Source organism: Eumetopias jubatus, unplaced genomic scaffold (assembly GCF_037043125.1).
Source record: "Eumetopias jubatus isolate StellerSeaLion01/CBP00866 unplaced genomic scaffold, mEumJub1_p1.0 scaffold_1, whole genome shotgun sequence".
Taxonomy (NCBI): Eukaryota; Metazoa; Chordata; class Mammalia; order Carnivora; family Otariidae; genus Eumetopias; species Eumetopias jubatus.
This window is the reverse complement of record NW_028274807.1, coordinates 200475930-200494710: the sequence shown is the minus strand read 5'-3', so window position 1 is coordinate 200494710 and position 18781 is coordinate 200475930. Positions and strand designations below refer to the sequence as shown.

General features: G+C 58.7%; 3 protein-coding genes across 8 annotated transcripts in view; all 3 read right to left on the bottom strand.

Annotated features, from left to right (window-relative positions):
* Window positions 1-12053, bottom strand: part of PFKFB4 (6-phosphofructo-2-kinase/fructose-2,6-biphosphatase 4) — a 32667-nt gene extending 20614 nt beyond the window's left edge. For 2 of the 6 annotated variants that reach the window (XM_028124375.2, XM_028124379.2), the window contains exons 1-3: window positions 11949-12053; window positions 3250-3366; window positions 3008-3104 (exon numbers count right to left, since the gene is read on the bottom strand). In XM_028124375.2, coding sequence (XP_027980176.1) covers window positions 3008-3104; window positions 3250-3366; window positions 11949-12012 — 278 coding nt within the window. In that variant the 5' untranslated portion in view covers window positions 12013-12053. Of the gene's footprint in view, window positions 1-3007; window positions 3105-3249; window positions 3367-5137; window positions 5242-5583; window positions 7437-8259; window positions 8405-11948 lie in introns of those variants that run through there. The other 4 variants (XM_028124374.2, XM_028124378.2, XM_028124377.2 and 1 more) reach the window with 3 other exon arrangements.
* A 1497-nt stretch (window positions 12054-13550) lies between these two features.
* UCN2 (urocortin 2) lies at window positions 13551-13889 on the bottom strand. Its single transcript, XM_028124301.2, has one exon. The coding sequence runs from the start codon at window positions 13887-13889 to the stop codon at window positions 13551-13553; it is 339 nt and encodes a 112-aa protein (XP_027980102.1).
* Window positions 13890-15099: 1210 nt separating this feature from the next.
* The window catches only part of COL7A1 (collagen type VII alpha 1 chain), a 30595-nt gene continuing 26913 nt past the window's right edge, over window positions 15100-18781 (bottom strand). The window contains exons 107-118 of the mRNA XM_028124543.2: window positions 18671-18724; window positions 18536-18598; window positions 18022-18084; window positions 17801-17917; window positions 17539-17616; window positions 17388-17441; window positions 17167-17215; window positions 16635-16667; window positions 16400-16486; window positions 16073-16162; window positions 15766-15963; window positions 15100-15430 (exon numbers count right to left, since the gene is read on the bottom strand). Of these exons, the coding sequence (XP_027980344.1) occupies window positions 15414-15430; window positions 15766-15963; window positions 16073-16162; window positions 16400-16486; window positions 16635-16667; window positions 17167-17215; window positions 17388-17441; window positions 17539-17616; window positions 17801-17917; window positions 18022-18084; window positions 18536-18598; window positions 18671-18724 (903 nt within the window). The 3' untranslated portion in view covers window positions 15100-15413. The remainder of the gene's footprint in view (window positions 15431-15765; window positions 15964-16072; window positions 16163-16399; window positions 16487-16634; window positions 16668-17166; window positions 17216-17387; window positions 17442-17538; window positions 17617-17800; window positions 17918-18021; window positions 18085-18535; window positions 18599-18670; window positions 18725-18781) is intronic.

The following is an 18781-nucleotide window of genomic DNA, read 5'->3' as shown; positions in this document are numbered from 1 at the left end:
GAGCCCAATGTGGGACTCGATCCCAGGACCCTGAGATCATGACCTGAGCCGAAGGCAGACGCTTAACCGACTGAGCCACCCAGGCGCCCCTTACCTGCACTTTCTTCATGCAAGAGTAAAGTTAGATCTTCTTCCATTTGTTTGAACTTCGGATTGGGTGCGTAAACCCCAGCGCATCCAAGGGCAGTGCTGCCGGGCCTTTCACTGGCCGGGCCGCCGTGCCCAAGCATGGAGGCACAGGCCAGGCAGAGCAGGGGGCAGCCCGCTGGGGTCAGGGGCAAATTGGTGGCAGAGCTGAGTCCGCATGCCTGGAAGGAGCTCTGCTCCTATGCCTCTTTGTGACCTTTCTGCGCCCCGGTGGGTCTTTCGGTTAAAACTTCAAAGAGCTTTCCTCTGCCAAAACCCCCTGAATTCTGAGAGTCTGGGAAACTGGCACTGCCAGAGCCATTTCTGGCCAGCCGCACGAGCACCCCAGGTCCTGGGCTAGGATCAGTGGGTTGCTCTGGCTGAGGCAGCACCAGGAAAGAGGGATCTCAGGGCTCCAATGGAGACAGGGGATGAGCAGCCTGTGAGCCTGAGCATTTGGGGGTGTGGGTGTGAAGTGGGGGCAGGCATATGGGACTGAGCCCTTCACCTGTGCAGACTGATGCTAACTCCAGGTGGACCATGGATGCTAACTCCAGAACTGGCCTGAATGGAATTGTTAGCCGCACGTGCATGTGCCCACGGGCGGGCCTGTGGGCTTGTGTGCGGTAGGAGACTGAGTGTGCAAGTATGAATGTGCCTCGTGGCGTATGTGTACACGTGACCTGCACGTGTGCACGTGACCCTGCATGCCCTTTCCTGGACCTTCCACTGTGCCCTGTGTCAGGGACAGACACCAACGCTGTGTAGCTTCCAGGGACCTCAACAATGTGTGGTCACCCAGGGCTCTGGGAAATTTAGCCTTCTCTTCGCAGCCTTCCCATTTTAAAAAGTCTGATCCTTCTATGTTGCCAATCACCTGTGGGACCTTCTGGGCTGGTCATTGGGAAATGGTCCTGAAGCCCAAGGGCCAGAGTCAGCCTTTAGATTCAGGAGGGAGGGTTTCTAGGAATAGCCAGAGGGTGTGCCTGCAGACAGGCCCCCGTAAACCTGCCCCCAGCTTCTCCTGCTGGGGGCTCTGTTCCAGCTGGGCCACCCTGGACTAGCTCCCCAACCTCTCCAAGTTGGGATTTCCCCATCTGAGTTAATCTCAATACTCCTACCTTCGACAGGAGGCCTGAGCAGATTTACTGGTGGGCCCTGGGAGGGCCAGCTCCCTTATTCTTCCCACAGACACTTTGGATTCAGACAGGCCTGGCTTCAAATTCAAACCCTGCGTGATCCGACACAGTACCATCACTTTCAGACCTTGCCTCCGCATCTGGGGGAGTGAGATGACACCACCGGCCGCGTGCAGGGGAGAGCAAATAAGCAGGTCGGTGCCCACAGCTTGAGATTGTTACAGAATTTGCACGGGATACAGCCTCTGCCCTACTAACAGGGTAACACTAGAAAGATGGGCACAGCGGTTTTTAGTGGTATATGGGCTACAGATTCAAGGCTGGGCTCTGGGAAGTAACTTGTTATCTTGTGTGAGACTCCGGAACCTCAGCTTCCTCACCTGTAAAACGGGGAGGAGTGACAACGGGCAGCATGCACCCCACACACAGCAGGAGTTCAAATATCAGTTCCCTCCCTTTTGTCTGGGTCGCCAGAGGGTCCAGCCTCCAGTTTTACCCACAATTCGGACAGAGGCCTGAACGTCAGACTCCCCTGCCCTTTCCTGGTGCTGCTGCGGCCTGGCCGAGAGCCCACGCTGGGGAAGGGCCAAGCCCCACAGTGGGGAGCTCTTGCCCCCTGGTGGCCAGAGACAGAGCAGACAGCCTAGTATCCAGGCCTGGGCAACAACCCAGGAGCTTCTGGCCTGGAGCTCCACTTGATTTGGGGAGGTCACTAGAGCTGGGCCAACCTCTGCTAAATGCCCTACCACAGTGGCTGGACCCAGAGCAAGGGCAAGGAAGCTTCTTGATCCCTCAGCTGATACCTGCCCAAAAGAGCACAGATCCTCAGACCACCAGTTGGTGTTCTTGGTTCAAGTCTGAATGGGGCAGGGAGGGCAAGAGGTAGGGTATCATATGCAAATTCATGAATGAGAACAGGAGGGTGAAGTCTGAGCCACATGAAAGCAAAGCCAAGGCCTGTCCTACCCATGCCAAGAACATGCCAAGCACATGCCGAACATCCTCCAAATTTATCCCGGGGCAAGGGAAGGAAGGATGCGGTTCTGGGCCCAATCCTTCTAGCTTCGTGAGAAGGTGCCAGGAGGTAGTCCCTCTCCCACTCTGCCCCATCCCAGAGGCCTGTGTCCCTGCACCCACGGGGTCCCCCTCCTTACCAGAGGCCATGCCCACGAAGGGCCTGGGGTAAGCAAGTGAGAGGTCTCTGCAGCCGGCCCATGACCTGCCCTGGCAAGGTCTCCTCCATCTCTCTGAAGCCCCATCTTCCCCTCCCATAGGATGTCTTTACTAAGGGTTCATGAATCCCAGGGCAGAGCCAGCCACCAAGAGGACATACACCTGGGGCACCTGGGTGGCTCAGTCAGTTAAGTGTCTGCCTTCACCTCCGGTCATGATCTCAGAGTCCTGGGATCAAGCCCCAAGTCAGGCTCCTTGCTCAGCAGGAAGCCTTCTTCTTCTCCTTCTCCCTCTGCCCCTTCCCACCGCTCATGCTCTCTCTCTTTCTCTCTCTGTCGCAAATAAATAAATAAAATCTGAAAAAAAAAAAAAAAAAGAGGCCCTACACCCTTTCCCGATGTCCCCATATCCAACACATTCCCCAACCCCACCACATCCTGAGAGGTCAGGAGACCAGCCCTGTCGCAGGCACAGCAAGGCCAGGGCTCAGGAGCAGCTGGGCACCTGGGCACCTGGGCTCCAGGGTCTTCTCTGTAAACACACATAATCACACACATACACAAACTCACTTCCTGATTTTTAGGCCCTCTTCATTGTCTGGAAGGAAAAACTCAAAAGACTTGTACGTCTTGACCATGTCCCGGCGATACTGGCCAACGTTGAATTCTGGGGGAAAGAAAGGCTCAGCTTTCACACAGCATCAGCCCTCCCCAGTTCTTGACCTTGACCCACCCCAGGCCAGCCTTCTCTCTTCCCTTCCCCTCCTCCACAAAGCCCCAAGGCCCCCTTGGAAGCCAAGGCCAAGTCTCACCACGAGTGGGCACGCCAATCCAGTTCAGGTAGCGAGTCAGCTTCTTAGAGATGTAGGTCTTGCCCCTGGCGGGCAGGCCTACCATGACAATGAGCGTTGGGCAGTTGGTCATGCAAACTGAAAGGCAAGCAGGCCGTGTCAGATAGGGGCTGGGATGCCTTCCAATGTGCCCCTCCCTCTGCTCCCCGCACAGGATATCAGACGGGCCTTCCAGGCCTCCTGGCCTCAGACGCTGGTCTCGAGCCACCACTGGCATAACCCCGCTGCCCAGGCCTGTCTGGGCTCCAGCAGTGCAGATGATCTCATCAGCCCCTTATGCTGATGGGTGCCTCGGATATAAAGCTGGACCTGCCCCGCCCCTGAATGAACAGGTAGGACAGAGCCAAAGCCCAGGAGATAGTCAACGCCCACCTGTCATCCGGGAATCCCACACCCCGCACAGCCTTTCAACATTCCTGCTAGCACAGTTCCACTGCTTACCCTCCCTGCTGGGAATTTTGCCTCATCTGGTACAAAGCCCAGCTCAAAAGCTGCTTCTTCAGTGAGACCTTCTTCCCAGCCACCTCCGTGCTACCCCGGCACACTCCCTCCATCCTGATCACCTCACCCATGAGTCTGCCCCCTGCACCTGATCACTTGGAGTGAGGGCAGCCCTGCAGTGTCTGAGCCATTCTGGATCATGTGGTCTGGCACGGAGTTGGCGCTCAAAAATTATGGGGGGGGGCTGGCATCTCGAAATCACCCAGGGTGAGTGCCACAAGGGGCTGAGACCAGACGCCTAGACCAATGTCCACAAGGACTGTCCCTCAGACGGTCCACCTGCACCATCCCACGTGCCGCCAGGTCAGTGCGCCAGCCAGAGAAGTTGCTGAGGCCAGAGGCGGGGACAGGTCTGGACACAGCATCCCCAAACCCTGGCCCACTGGGACAGACACCTAGACAGCAAAACTACTGGCCTCACGTGACCCGGCTCCACTTTCAGTGTGGCCTCACTGCAGAAACCTTAGAAAGCTTCCCTTCCACCGTCCCCAGCACCTGGGCCATGTGAAACCACAGCAGACAGGCGGCCCATGTGGGCACCTGTCACTGCCCCTTCTTTGTCCCCAGGGCTCTTCAAGTGCCTTCTCCTGGTAGCCCTTCTTGGGGACAGCCTGCTGGGCCCTACCCCTCAGCTTGTCTCCCTCACTGGAGCTGGAGCACAGAGGCCCCAGGGGCAGCCCTGTCTAGGGCGCAGGTGTCAGGTCTGGGTTCCTCTCTTGACTCTGATCATGACTGGCAACTCTGAGCCTTGGTGTCCTCACCTGTCAAATGGGATGATAAATGCTCAGTGAGGCCTAGCACTATCTCCAGGTAAAAGCCAGGGCATGCCTGGGAAGCTGTGCCCCCTGCCCGGCCCTGAGGACGCAGGTGCACCTCAGCACCCACTGCCCTTGGGACTCGGGGTGCAGAGGCACCTGTCCGTCTCTAGGCAAGCCCTCAGAGAAGTAAAGGGCCCTGCTTGCCAGTGGGGGCTCCATCGCTCCTGTACCTGACCTTTGGGCAAATGTGACCCAAACTGTGAGCCTCAGGGGAGGGAAGGAGAGGATCTCACAGAACACAGGCCAACAATGAGCAAGAGTGAATTTGCAGAAAAACCCCAGCATTGGCGAAGGTGAGAGAAAAGCAAGTTAGGCAAGGCCCTGCATCCTGAGAGCCAGTGACACTGAGGCCTGTGCTGTTTGCACAACTGCGGGTCAGGGCTCTCAAGCAACCAAAGGGCAGTGAATCAGCTACTAAGCACGGGGGAAGCCTACACACCCAGCCTGCTCCCCTCCTTCCCACTGCTCCCTGAAGGGCTCTCCCACAACCTCAGGAGTGGGGTTCTGCATCCCCTCTTCACATCTCCTACCTTCCCAGAGACAGCCCTGGCCTTCTCCCCCAGTGTGTGGTGACAGGATCTCCTCCCTGGTCCCATGCACGGCCACAGTAGGCAGGCAGGGTGGTCAACCAGGACTGGGTGCAAAACAAGAGCAATAAATTACCTATCAACTCTTTTCCTCAAGATAAGCTCCCAAGGAAATGACCCAAAGAAAGCTCAAAGTACAAGTGTGTTTGCAGTAGCTCTGCTTACAACAGCAAAACATAAGCAAGCTAGCAGAGGAGGAATTACAAACGGAGGCCCACAAGACGGCACACCACAGGGCCTGAACAGAGAGAGCATATGCACCAGGGGAGCTGGGGTGCAGCCGAAGCTGCAGCTCTGGGCCCTTGAGAGCCTCGCTACTGAGCAATTACACAGCAGAACCTGAGGCTTATGTGCAGAAGGAGATTTGCAGACATGTCCATTCAACTTACCTCACTCGTTCCTTTTCCTATAAATTTGCTTAGGGCCGCAAGAGCCCTAGGAATCAAGAGGCCCGGGACAAGCCTGGTGCTACCCTGTGATGACTTTCTGGTGGGCCACCTCAGGGGCAGCCACAAGTCCTGGAGAAGGTTCCAGAACTGCACCTGCTCCCACTTCCTTGGGGCCAGGCTGGGGAAGGGAGAACTCTTTAAAAAGAAAGCAACCTGGCATCACTGTCCTGTTCAGAGGGGACAGTAAGTCACCTCTCCTATTGTCCTGTGCACATTCCAGTTGTGTCCCTAGCCAAGAAGTTCTTGCTACCTTTTTGCTAATAAAGGCTATCACCAGCACTGTCCTTTCTGGCATGCTCCGAGTCCTTTCTTCAGCCCCTGCCCGACCTGCCCCCAGAGCTCCTCCAAGGCTGAGCTGAGGGGTAAAAGATGAAGAAGGTAACAGCTTCCAGGCCCTCATGCTTAGCTCTGAGTTTCACCAAAAGAATAAGAATTGCTAATGGAGAGTAGGGGTGGAGGAGGCACAGCCGCGCAGCCCCTGGGGCCCTCAGGGGCCAGGGACTAGACGCCAAAGACAACCCACTACACAGCACAGACCAACCAGGGGCTCCATATCCTCTTCTCTACAAAGCCCTGTGATTGGGTCAGCTTCCACCCATCCCCCACCCTCAGGTCCTCACCTGTCTTTGTGGTCTTCCACCAAGTTATAAATCTACCATACAGGGGGTAAAATGCTACATGAAAACAGACTCTGGGGACTGCGGGTGCTGCCCAGACAGGTTCCATGTTCACTCATGGCTTACTCCCTGCTGTGAACTCAGGGACCCTTGCCTGGGGCCCAAACCCCCATACAATCTGCAGGTCTCATCTTCGGTTTCTTGGGTGCCTCCTCCTCCAGGAAGCCCTCCTGTGCTGGGCCAGTCCAGAGTCTCACCTACTGTAACACCCTGAGACAGTGCCACACGGAAGGCCCTCTGCTCAGGCCAGAGGCATATTTTCACCGCATCCTTGGAGCTTGGAGAAACACAGGCCCCTCCCCACTGGGCCTCAGCATCTTTGCCATCTGGAATGGGGGTTGGCTCAGAGCTGATGCTTCAGTTCCTGATTCTGAGGTACTGAGAAGCAAAGAAGGGTGGTGGCGAAATGACAGCACCAGCTGCCACCACTTATCAAGCATCTCCTCGAAAAGAGGCTCACAGCAGCTCCTGGGAGCTGGGATGATGACTGTCTCCACCCCACAGATGAGGAACCCATGGCCTAGCGGGTCAGCTCCTTGCCCAAGGTCACACAACTGAGCCATGATGCGGCTTGAGTGTTCCTGCCTTCAAAGCCCAGGTTCTGACTTCTTCCCTTTTATGTAATAACAGCGGACACTCCCTCGTTAGGACAACACAGACTGGCTAGAAGCACAAGAGCAAGGGGCCTTGGCCTCGGTCCCTCCAGAAAAGCCTGGAAGGAGGGCTGGCTAGGCGGTCGCCATTGCCTCTGAGGACTGAGTATTGACTGGAAAGCCATGGCTCCGGGGCTAAGAGCCTGATCACCACCTCAGCATCCTACCCGGACCTACATCATGGTCAGAGCCATGACCCACCAGAATGCCTGGTCAAAACCATGGCCACCCCCTACCAGGACCCAGTGTGGTAAGAGATACACACAGCCCACCCACAGGACTTACATCTTGGTCAAAGCCAGGGCCCCCAGGCTGGCCTCAAGGCAAAACAAGAACAGAGCACTCTCCCCTCCCTTATCATGCCCAAGCAGAGGTCAAGGAGTACAGGGAGACCTTAGCACATCACACAATCTCCTGATCTCCATTTCTATATCTGTACAAGTTGGACTAGATGTTCTCTGAGGTCCTTGCCAACTTGCAAATTCATTATAATGTTTCAGCTACTCCTAAAAAAACAAACAAACAAAAAAACCTTTGTTTTTCTTGGCAATAAGTGATTGCAGACTCATTTAAGAACAAGCAGAAAGTCAAGTAAAGTGGATTAAACACCGGGATCCCAGGAAAGGCGAGCCCCTTAACAATTCCTTAACAATTTCATGAATTTCAGCATGTCTCCTGGATGTTTCCCCCTCCAACTTTATCATTCACCCACGACCCCGCCTGGATGTACCCCATGGACACAAAGACAGGTCCATATGGGACGGTGTTCTCACCTTCTCCATCCTCAGCACAACTGCACTTCCCTGAAATTCCTCCCAAAGCTCGGTTTTAGCCCCAGAGGTGGGTAGTTAAGGCCAAGGGGACTGGCCCACCTTTGGGCCTCTGAAAGTTCTGGGCTCAGAAAGGTCAAGCGATTTCCGTAAGGCCAACACAGCTCAGACCTGGCCGACGCTCTCTGGCCTGAAGTGAATGGCAGCAGGAGGCTCCGAATCCTCCCCTGGCCTGACCTGGTGGGTACAGACTCGGGTGAGAAGGGGCCGGAGGTGATGGTGGCCGGACCTAGCCCCTAGCGAGGGGAGACGGCCACGTACCTGTCTCCGCCCCCTGTTCTGCCACACCTGTGCCCAGCCCTCGACCTGTTCCTGCTCCCCTACCACCAGTCACGGCAGCCTCACCTGTCCCCCACCTGGTTCTTGGCCCCCTTTCCGTGCGAGACCACTGCCCAGGCCGCCCTATCCACCCAACCCCGTGCACCACCCTCCCCTTTTCCACGGACCCCGCCTCACCACGGCGCTGGCAGGCGTGCAGAGCGGGCCTCCCATTGCTGTACGGTATCCAGATCTTCTTCAGGGGGTTCTGGGTCAGTTCCCGTGGGGACGCCATACCCGGGACGTGATGAGTCGGACTGCGCGGCTTCCGACCCAGCAGCCAGGCCACCTCGGGCCACTCGAGGCCCCGCCCCCCGGCCCCGCCCCTCCTCGAGCCTCCTTGAGCCAGTCAGACTCCCCGCAGGCCCCGCCCCAGAACGAGTAGGCCCTACCCCATCTGAGGAGGGACCGGCCTCCGATCACGCATGCCCAACTCGCCTGCCAGCCGGTTTTAGACCCAGCAGGCCCACCCTTCGCGTCGGGATCGGGGACGCGCATGCCCAACTCCGCACAGGTTCAGGGCCTGGATCACAGTGCGGACCCTGTCGGGGATGCACGAGCCCAGCACGCCCAACGGGACCGCGCAGATTTGCATCGGCCTCATCCACCGCTTCGATTTGCACAGCCTTGCCCGCAGGGCACCTGGGTTCCGTTCACTGCTACCGCTGATCTCAGGGCCCCCGGGAGGGAGGGATCTGCAGGCCAAGGAGCTGCGCCTGTTTGACCCGCAGGTCTCAGTTGGTCAGGACCAGTCTGGGGGCCCCTGCGTTATGCCAGTTGTCAACCGCTGCGCCCCCCAGCCGTGTGTCCCGACCCTCTCTCGAGCCCCAGGATTCTTCCTCGCCCACTGGAGTGACCGGCGCAACCACGCTGGAAAAATCTTTTACCTCACAGACAGGGACATCTCAAAATTGTTTCCTCTCTTTACCTTGGCCGCTCGGGAACTCAGGCTAAACTCCAGCCCACCTGGAGCACGTGAGCAGAACCTTTTAACCAAGGTCCCTGGGGACTCACTGAGCCCTGGCAGTATCTTACTTCTTCCAGGATTTCATTTTTACCAATTAAATTGTAAATTTGCATATGTTAAAAATGATCCTCCATCTCATCATCGGGAAAATAGAATGCAGGCATCATCAACCTTATAGGATTCTGGTATAGATTAAATGTGTCAGTGTCTGAGAAATCCTTTCTAAAGCACATTGGTGATATCATTTATATTACTTATCTCCCTCCTGTCTCTAAGAATGCAGTAGAAGCAAAGGGCAGGGGAGAAATCCAGAAGTTCAGGAACCCTGGTTCGTTCTCCTTTGTCTCCTCAGGCCAGCTTCTCCAAGTTCTGTACACTTTCTGTCCTGGGGCCCCCCACCGACACTGCTCAAAGCTGGGTCACACTGCCCTCTAGCGATGTCCTCCACAAAACCCCCAGACAGGATCATGACATCCTCAGGTTCTCTCTCACTAAAGTGTGTCCGGCCAGGATCACAAGACTCTGCCCAGCGCACCACAGGTGCAGCAGCCCCCTCCCTCTGACCTCCCTGCCACACACTTGTCTCCACCCAACACTTCAGAGCCTGGCAAGGACCCTTAAGATAACTCTGATATAGATGTCTTGCCCCCTTCACGGGAGATGAAGGTTCAGGAGGTGGAAGCCCTCCTAGATCCTCCCTAAAACCAGCTCTAGCCACCTACCCCAGGAGGAATGCCCTGCCCCCAGACAGAGCTGAGCACTTCCTCCTTCATCCTTCCTCTGCAGTGTCCACCCCCCACTTCCCTCCACCTGACGCAGAGGCAGCTCTGAGCACACCCGTGGGCAGCTCCTGATGAGCAGGATACCCCTTGTGACAACCCGCCCACTTTCCTACTTCTCCAAAGCCACTCATTCTGTTCCTGACACAGCCAGCCTTGCCATCTGTCTCCTAGCCATTGCCAAGGCCATCCCGGGGCCACCTTGACCTCAGAGACCTTGTCACCACCCGCCCACACCCTGTCCACCCCCCAGCATTTATTGCAAAAGCTACGTGCTCTAGCATCCACAGTCACCCAGCACTTCCTCTGGCCTGCCCATTCTCCTCCTCAGCCCTCTTGTGATGTTAGTCAAAGGCTGGGGGTACAGGGTAGCCAGAGCAGGGCAAGATGCCAGGGCCATTTAGAGGAAACTTTCCCCACGCCCAGACAGTCTGAGCCTAGCTTCCCAGGAAGAGCCGTGGCTCTGTACCTCCCACTCTTCCCCAAACAGTCTGACCCTGGGCTGACCCAGACACACCTTCCCAAGTCCCCACATCCAGTGGGAGGCCACAGGTTACCAGCAGGAGGAGCCTGGGACTCCTCCCCAAGGCCAGAGTCTACCTCTGCTCTAAGAATATTCTTCATCTCCCTGCCCATTTCTCGAGTAGGAAACAGGGAGGGGAGCAGGACCCAGGGTCACAGAGTCAGCCCAGAGTGCAGGATGGACTCAGATGAACTCCCAGCCCTTCCAAAACCTCACCTCCCACATCTTCCATGTCACCACATTTCCCACCCCTACACCTAAGCTCTGGTTTGTTCCCTCCAATGCCCTCTTGCATCGGTAGATGCCCAGTAGAACAGCCAGCCTTCATGGCTTTTCCCTCCTTGGGGCCATCCCAAAGCCATGGGGTGGAAAGTATACTGGGATGTCAGCATGCACTGGTGTGTGACTATGTTCTGCTTAGCCTTCCCGCTCCTCTATGAACCTGCCTGGCCTGGCCCAGGTTGGCTCCAGTGGTGCCCTCTGCACTGACCACTGGGCCTCTCTCCAGTGTCCCTGGCTACAAGCTATAGGGTGGCTGAAGTCCTAGCTCCTCAGTTCTCAGTGCTCAAACTCTTCCCCATCCCTGGATTGGCTGGTCAGTCCTGGCCAGACTTTGCAGCCTAAAGGCCCAGGGACCTCAGCGAATGCGACACAGACCCTCATGCCCACATGCCCGTGCATAGAAGCCTGCACACAGAGCCTCACGTGCGTGCACACTAGCAACCCAGGCCTGCACAGAGACAGGCATGCTGCCGTGGCCTGCTGCTCTCTACTGCCTCCCTTTCCCTTTATTTCCCTCCTCCTCTCCCCTCCGCTGCCACTGGGAGGTTCAGGGAGTTCCTGGGAGTTCCAGCTTCCTCTGAGCACTTCAAGCCAAGGATCATTCCCGGTATCTCCCTGGGCCCAGAGCTCACAGAGGGTGTGAGGTTCCAACTTGGGGGTATGGAGCCATATGACTGAGCAGCCTGTGACCTGTGGTCCGCACTTGCTGATTCCAACTTGGCACAGGGCACACAGTAGGTGCTCAAAGTGACTCAGGGCCAGCCAAGGCACACAGTTAGGGCTCAGAGAAGTTCATGACCAGGACAGAGCACACAGTAGGTGCTTAGAGCAGCCCAAGACCCACACAAGGCACACAGTAGGTGCCCTAGAAATGCTGGTTTAAGGGCTAAAGCCACTTCACATGAAAAATTTTCCAAATGAGCCCCTGGGCCTCCCCAAAATGATGTGTGACCCCTGAGGGGGGACCTGGACAAACATGACCCCCTTGGAGGCCAGCAAAGGGCAGAGCATGAGGGCCTCCGGCAGCTCCTGCTGGCTGTCCCTCTCTCTGGGCTGGAGGAAGAAGCTATTTATAGTTCCCCTTGGCCCAGCACCCCCACTCCCCTGAAAGGCGACAGTGTTCCCCCTCCTCCTTGCCACTGACAGGCTGATGCCCCCTCAGAGCACCCCTACACTTAGAGAGACCCCCAACACCCTCACACCTCTTCCAGCACCACCCCCACTGCGCTCTGGTCGTTCCCCCAACCTCCCCCCCTCCCCCGCCGCCCGTGCCTACCCCGCCTGCTGCTCCCTGACCCGGGGTCCGTCAGGGCGCTGCCTCCCTCCTCGCCTCTGTCCATCCTGCAAGCGAAGTGGCCCGGGCAGCCACCCCCTGCAGCCTGGAGCCGGGCAGCCCCGCCCTCCGGGTGCCGGAGGGAGCTGCCGTGTGCCCCGTGTGGCCCCGCCTTCCCAGCCCCGCCCTGGGCCCGCCCCCCAGGGCCGCTCACAACTTGAGAGACCAGCAGTGCCCCCACCCCAGGCAGCCCTACTCCCGCCCCCGTGGCCTCCCTCTCTGGCCGGAGCAGTCCATATTGCCCAGGGTCTGCCCTTGGCTCCAGCCAGAACCGTCTACACTATCTAGAGTTTCTGCCCCATCTGCGGGCAAGCCTGTCCACACCGGTCAGAAGGTCAGTCCCATCTCCAGCCCAGCAATGGAGCTGGTCATGTGAGATTAGGGAAAACTGATTCCTTCCACACCGAGGGACCAGGTTGGTGAAATGGGGCAGGGGTGTGTGTGTGTGGGGGGGGGGAGTGGGCAGAGGGGCAGCATAGCCAGCTATGACTCAGCCCTGGGTCCCCATGACCATGACCCTCGTTCATCCCATTCTCCAGGCACTACATTTCTGGAGCTCTTTCCTGAGTGCCAGAACCTTCACGTACACTGTCCCTTGGTATTCGCAAGAAGCCTGGTGGCATCACTGCTCTACAGAGGAGGAAGCTGAGGCTTGGAAGGATGAGCACGTTTGCTCCGGACAGTTGGATGAAGGAGGGGCAGAGCTGGGCTGCAGCCCCGGCAGCCTGAGCCAAGCATGTCCAAGGGCCACGGCTGAGTGTGCAGGCGTGTGGGTAGGACAGTGCCTGGCTGTGCATTGAGCGTGCTTCATGCTGGTTTGGGGGACAAGCCCCTGTTGCGTGCAGCCCCCTCACCTTGCCCTCACCTGGCCCACCCACAGTCACAGATATCAGATACGCAGAGACGCAGCCGCCCATGCACGCGTACGCCTGCCACAAGGCAAGGCTACCACAGCCACAGACTTGCCACATCTGGCCACCCATGCCTGGAGATGCCCCTGATGGCCCCTTCATCAGAGGTGGGTGCTGCCTCGGGGAGCACAAAACATGCGTGTGACCCTCAGCCTGCACTTCCCTGGGTGGTGACCCGTGGGGGGCAGGGCAGACCTGCGGGTCTGGTCTTAGGCGGACTGGTCTCAGATAACATGTCAGGCTCCTGTGCTGAAGTTTCTAAAAGTGGCGCAAGAGTAACCACATTGAGTGTCTGGATGCTCTTTGACCTTGGGGCATCCAGACATGGCGAGACTCCACACAGTAGTGACATTCCACAGTAGCGTCCAAGCTGTCCAGACATATTGGAAGTCTGTGGGGCTCCAGGCGTGGCAAGACTCCATTTGGCAGCCCCCCAATCCGGCAACGTCCAGGCTATCGAGACACACCGTGGCTCTGAGAGGCACTCAGCTGTGATATGACACCATCTGGCAGTGACCCCACAGGGAGGTGGCCAGGCGCACCATGCCCAGATGGAGCGCTGTCCTGCTCTGCCACCTCCTTCCAGGTCTCCTGATCCGGGGTGGTCCCATCATTGTGACCCCTACCCTCCGGCTCAGCGGCGGCCAACGTGGGCCAGGATGCGAGCGTTGGTGGCGGCCTGCTCCCTCGCAGCTCTGGCCCGGGCCTGCTCCAGTAAGATGTGCAGGAGGCCAATGGGGACATCCAGCGAGAGGGTGATGTGGGGGCCCGGGCGGGGGCCGGGGCTGGGGTGGCCCCAAGCAGTGGAGGGGCCTGTGGTGCTGGCTGAGGTGCTGTCCGAGGCCACGGGGCAGGGAATGGCCTGGGGAGGGTTCTGAGGGAGGAACTGGGAGGCTGGGAGAGGGGTTGCAGGGACAAGCAGGGCCCTGCCCAATGTCAGAACCATCGGCACCAGTAGAGCCCACCTGGTCATCGTGGTGGTCAGGCTGCAAGGAGAAAAGAGGCTCAGGGCAGGGGCTCTGGGCAGCCAAGGCTCATGGACAGAGACAGATGGGGAAAGCAGAGAGACAGACAGGGAGACTGAGGGAAAGAGACAGAGAGATTAGAGAGGCCAGGCAAGGGATGGAGACAGATAGAAGAGACAGAGATGAAAGGACAAGACAGCCAGAGTGAGACAGAAAATCAAGACAGAGCTAGACAGAGCAGGGGCCAGGGAGATAAAGAGAACACAGCTAGATCTAGATGTAGAGATAGAGATACACTTGGGAGGGGGGGGAGAGGGAGGAGGCAAACCAGAGGAGAGGGAGGCTGGAACCACCCCAGACACAGACAACATGATAAAGATGGGGATGCAAAGGGGCGCCCGGGTGGCTCAGTCAGTTGAGTGTCTACCTTCGGCTCAGGTCATGATCCCAGGTTCCTGGGATCGAGTGCCACATCAGGCTCCCTGCTCAGCAGGGTGTCTGCTTCTCCCTCCCCCTTTGCCCCACCCCCTGCTCATGCACACACAGTCTCTCTCCCTCAAATAAATAAGTAAAATATTTTTTTTAAAAAATAGGGATGCAAAGACACAGAGAGAACACGGAGGGACAAAAGGGGAGCCTGAGTTCTGGGGGAGCTTGCAACAGATCGAGGACAAGGAAGAGCAGGAATGGGGTCCTCAAGGTGGAGAAGCAGCCAGAGAGTCCAAGGCCCCCTCAGGTCCAGAGACCTCCACCAACCCAAATCCCAGATCCACTCAGCCCCCAAGGCCCTGCCCACCCCACCCCACCCAGAGCCTCCCCAGTCCTACCAGCGGCAGCCTCCTCTGGGGCAAGGTGGGGCCGCCGGGGCTGCCCGTGGCTGGGGCCAGGCGGTGCGGTGCTGTGGTCCGGCTCTCTGCTCCCTTCACGGCCCATTTATCTCTCTCAGCCCCCTGAGGTAGGAGCTGAGGCATGGCCCCTGGCATGAAGCAGCTCCCCCCGCTCTGACTCATCCCCTCCTGGGGAGCAGTGAGGACATGTCCTCAGCCCCCACTTGGTCTACTCCTTTTGGGGGACAAGTTCAAGACTGAGGGTCACAGGAGAGTGACCAGGGCCGGACAGAGGGACTCGGCACCCATGCAGGATAGTACTGACCTCCCAGGGAAAACCAAACCCCCTGCCACCCCCATCTCCCCAAACAGTCACAACAAGGGCCTTTCAAAACAGCAGCTTTAATGCTCCCCCAGAATCAGCACCATGTCATCACAGGCTTGGGTCAAGGGGCGGGTCAGATGCAGTCACATCCGCTCACTGCCCACAGCCACCCCCGCACTGAGTCATCTGCTGGGGAGGCAGGAGCCACAGTGGGGGTTTGTCCACAGCGGGGAAGGCTAGACCCACGGGACCAAGTCACTGAAATAACGGACACGCTCATGCACGCTCACATGCGCACAGGCCTCTAGCACCAAGGGGAGGGACAGCAGGACTCCTCCAGGGGTTGCTGAACTTCAGCTGGTCAGCTGGTCACCTGGGCCTCAGCTCCGGGCAGCACCTGGGGGGGCGTGGCAAGTGGGGAGCTGTCTTCAGCCATCTGCCCTTACCCAGCATGTGTGCCCCAGAGAGGCACTGTGCAAAGGATCAGTGGGGCACTGGGGGCATGACAGGAGTGGGGCTCTGACCTCAGAGAGGGGATCCTCACTCAGGTCCTCGGAGGAGGGAGCATGGAAGGGACGCCACAGCTAGGGTTCTCTGTTCAGTTCCTTGGTCTGGGGGGTCTGTCCCAGGCCCCCAATCTGAGGGGGCTCCTGACCCGGGCCCCCGACAAGGACCTGATCTGGGGAGGCTCAGGGTCCCGGCTCCTATTGGGGTGGAGGGGTAGGCCCATACCTGTTCCCTGGTTCTGGACCACGCTGGGCAGGCAGCGGCGCTCACAGGCTTCACGGGTCCCGAAACGGTTGGCATTCCCTCCACAGCCACCATAGACAAAGGGGTGACAAGCCTCTGTGCCATCTGCCACCACCCGATGGTACCAGCGCAAGGTGTAGGCAGCACAGGAGCCCTCGTCCAGTGGAAGCAAGCAGGGGTCTAGGGCCAGTGGGGGTCAGGAGGTCAGCAGGGGCGGTGGCCATCAGAGAGGGACTGGGGGGGCCTGCTGCCCCGCCCTGAACCCTTCTGGGGCAGCCCCCGCTCTCACCATCACCTTCCCGAGGAGCTTCAGGGTCTTGGTATTCCTCCACGGAGTACTCAGAGTATTCGTACTCGTCGTCCTCAGGGGGCACCAGGCCTGCACACAGGGTGGGTTTACTGTGACACAGCGAGGCCGCTGTGGGGCCACGTCCATGCTGCCCAACCCTGGCCCTGGGGGCGGGGTGGGCAACACTGGCCTCCCACGCATGCAGTGTCCGTGCCATGCCCTGCGTGCTGCCCCTGTGCACGTGGCATTGCCCCGCACGCAGGAGCAACGCCTCATGGGTCTGCACCCCACCACACAGCCCCCCACCCTGGGTCCAGCCGTCCTCACCTTCCTCCTCCGCGTGAGAAACCCGGAGCACAGGCACAGGGTGGAGCTGGGGGCCGGCAGTGTCTGCAGCATAACTGGGGAGGGGTCCTGGAGCAAGGGGTAGGGGCACAGGGCCTTGGGGTCATAACGGTGGCCACCCCAGCCAAGCCCCGGCTGAGTGGACCCAGGTGATGGGCACAGAAAGGCCTGGGATGAGGAAAGTTCCGGGAGCAGAAAATACCAGAAAATTACTCACGTGATCCAGATGCGATGAACTGGCCCTGGCAGGCTGGAGCAGGCGGAGAAGGGCCGGGAGAGAGGCAAGGACAGAGAGCGAGAGACGAAGATGGGAAGCGGCAGGGGGAGAGACAGAGGGACACACACAGGGGGGCACAGATGGACAGAACAGGACCACAGGAGAGACCGGCGGAGGGAGAGAAAGAATGGGTGGGAAGCACAGAGAGAGAGAGGGGGTCAGAAGTAGGCGGGCGTGGAGAAGGTTTGGAAGTGGTCAGACAGAGGGACAGGAGGAGACACAGCTTCAGTCTCTAATGCCCACCTCCACCCTCCACACATGGCCACGCTGGGCTGCTAGGGACGCTACGGGAAAGTTCTGTCGGCACGTCTGTCCTGAAGCCCATGTATCCTTCTGCGTATCTGTCCATCTCCGCCCATCTCCTTCACTGCTTGAGCCCCGTCAGGTCTGCAGACCCTGCCTGCCCCTGTCTGCGGGAGCTGGGGTGGAGTGGGAATGGGACCCAAGAGGCTCTGGGCTGGGCCGCACTCACCGCAATGCTGACTCATCTCCTGACGCACAAAGCCTCGAATGTCATCCTCCTGGGAGCACAAGACCACAAAGGGTCATGAAGCACCCATGGATCACGGGAGAGACAAAAGGCCTATGAAGCAGGGCTCACGGAGGGACAGCACTGAGTCAGGGGCCCAGGACCAGGGGGTGAGGGTCCTGGGTGCGGAAGGTGGGGCCCAGCCCACCCAGGCCCACACTTACTGTCAGTGCAGCTTCTCCCTTCTCCCCGCGGGGGCCAGCGGGCCCTGGCCGCCCCTACGCACAATGGATGGGACAGGGCTGTGACCCCTGATCTTAGGGACATCGGAGGTCACCCCGGTCTCCGACCCTATGCCCAAGAATCCCCACTCACCTGCTCTCCTCTCTCTCCAGGGGTCCCAGGGGCTCCAGGGGCACCCACCACTCTCTCTCCGGGGGGGCCTCGCTCACCCTATCAGACAAAAGGACCGAGTGAGCAGTCAGAGGCAGTGGAGGTCAGAAGTCGGGAAAGTTGGAGATCATAGGTTCAGAGACTGGGGCAGGGGCATTGGGGACGGATTGCAGGGTCAGAGGTCAGTGAGGTTGGAAGGGTCAGGGAGGTTCAGGGGTCAGGAGTCAGAGTCAGAGCTCTTTACCTTCTGGCCCTGAAGTCCTTCGGGGCCTTTGGGACCAACACTGCCAGGTGGCCCAGGGGGACCACTAGAGCCATCACTGCCCCTAGGACCTGGGAAGCCCCCAATTCCTGGGGGCCCCTGTGGAGAGACAGGTCAGGGTCAGTGATCAAAGCCCCCAAAGATGGACGCACTTCCAGTAAGTACAATCTCCTCAGTTTACCATGACCTTGGTCTCAACTTACCCGCTCCCCTTTCTCGCCCTGGTCACCCTTGGATCCTGACTGCCCATCAAAGCCTCTGTCACCCTGGGAATGGAAAGAAGCATGAGAGACCGTCTGCGTTGGCCTCCTCAGCTCAATGGCCACGAGACCCTTGGCCCAATGGCCACAGTCTTCCATGACCCAAGCACCTGTGACCCTACGATCCCAGGACCCTTGGTCTGCCGTGCTCCCCGTGACCCCGACCTTACTGTCATAGCCCTTGCCCTGATTCCACCTATTTCCTTTATACAGACACTCCAACCTCCCCCACTGACCCCTTGGCCCTGATGCACATCTCCCCACTTCACCTCTCATCCCTTAATCCTAAATCCCCACTGTGACCCCAACCCACGCTGAAACCTCAAGACCAACCTCACTCTACCCACCAGTGTCCCAGCTCTCCAAAACCCTGTTGACATGACACCCCCATCACCCTACCGTGATCTTCCCTACCCCATTCTGCCCCCCTTACGTCCACTGTTGAGAGACCCCATACCTTGGGACCGATGAGGCCCTCCTTCCCAGGGGCCCCCGCCTGGCCTGGCACCCCCGGCTCCCCCTGGAGAAGAGAAAACATGAACTGGGCCCTGGCCCACCCATCCTCTCCCCATCCCGGGTGCCCCACACTCACCATATCTCCCTTGCGTCCTGCCAGCCCAGGGCGGCCCAGGGGACCAGCTTCTCCCTGCAGCGATCAGGTGGAGGGGTCAGACGCCGGCCCAGGCCCCGCAGCTGCCCACAT

Coding starts and splice junctions, on each gene's coding strand:
- UCN2 (XM_028124301.2), bottom strand. CDS start 13,889: ATGACCAGGTGGGCTCTACTGGTGCCGATGGTTCTGACATTGGGCAGG.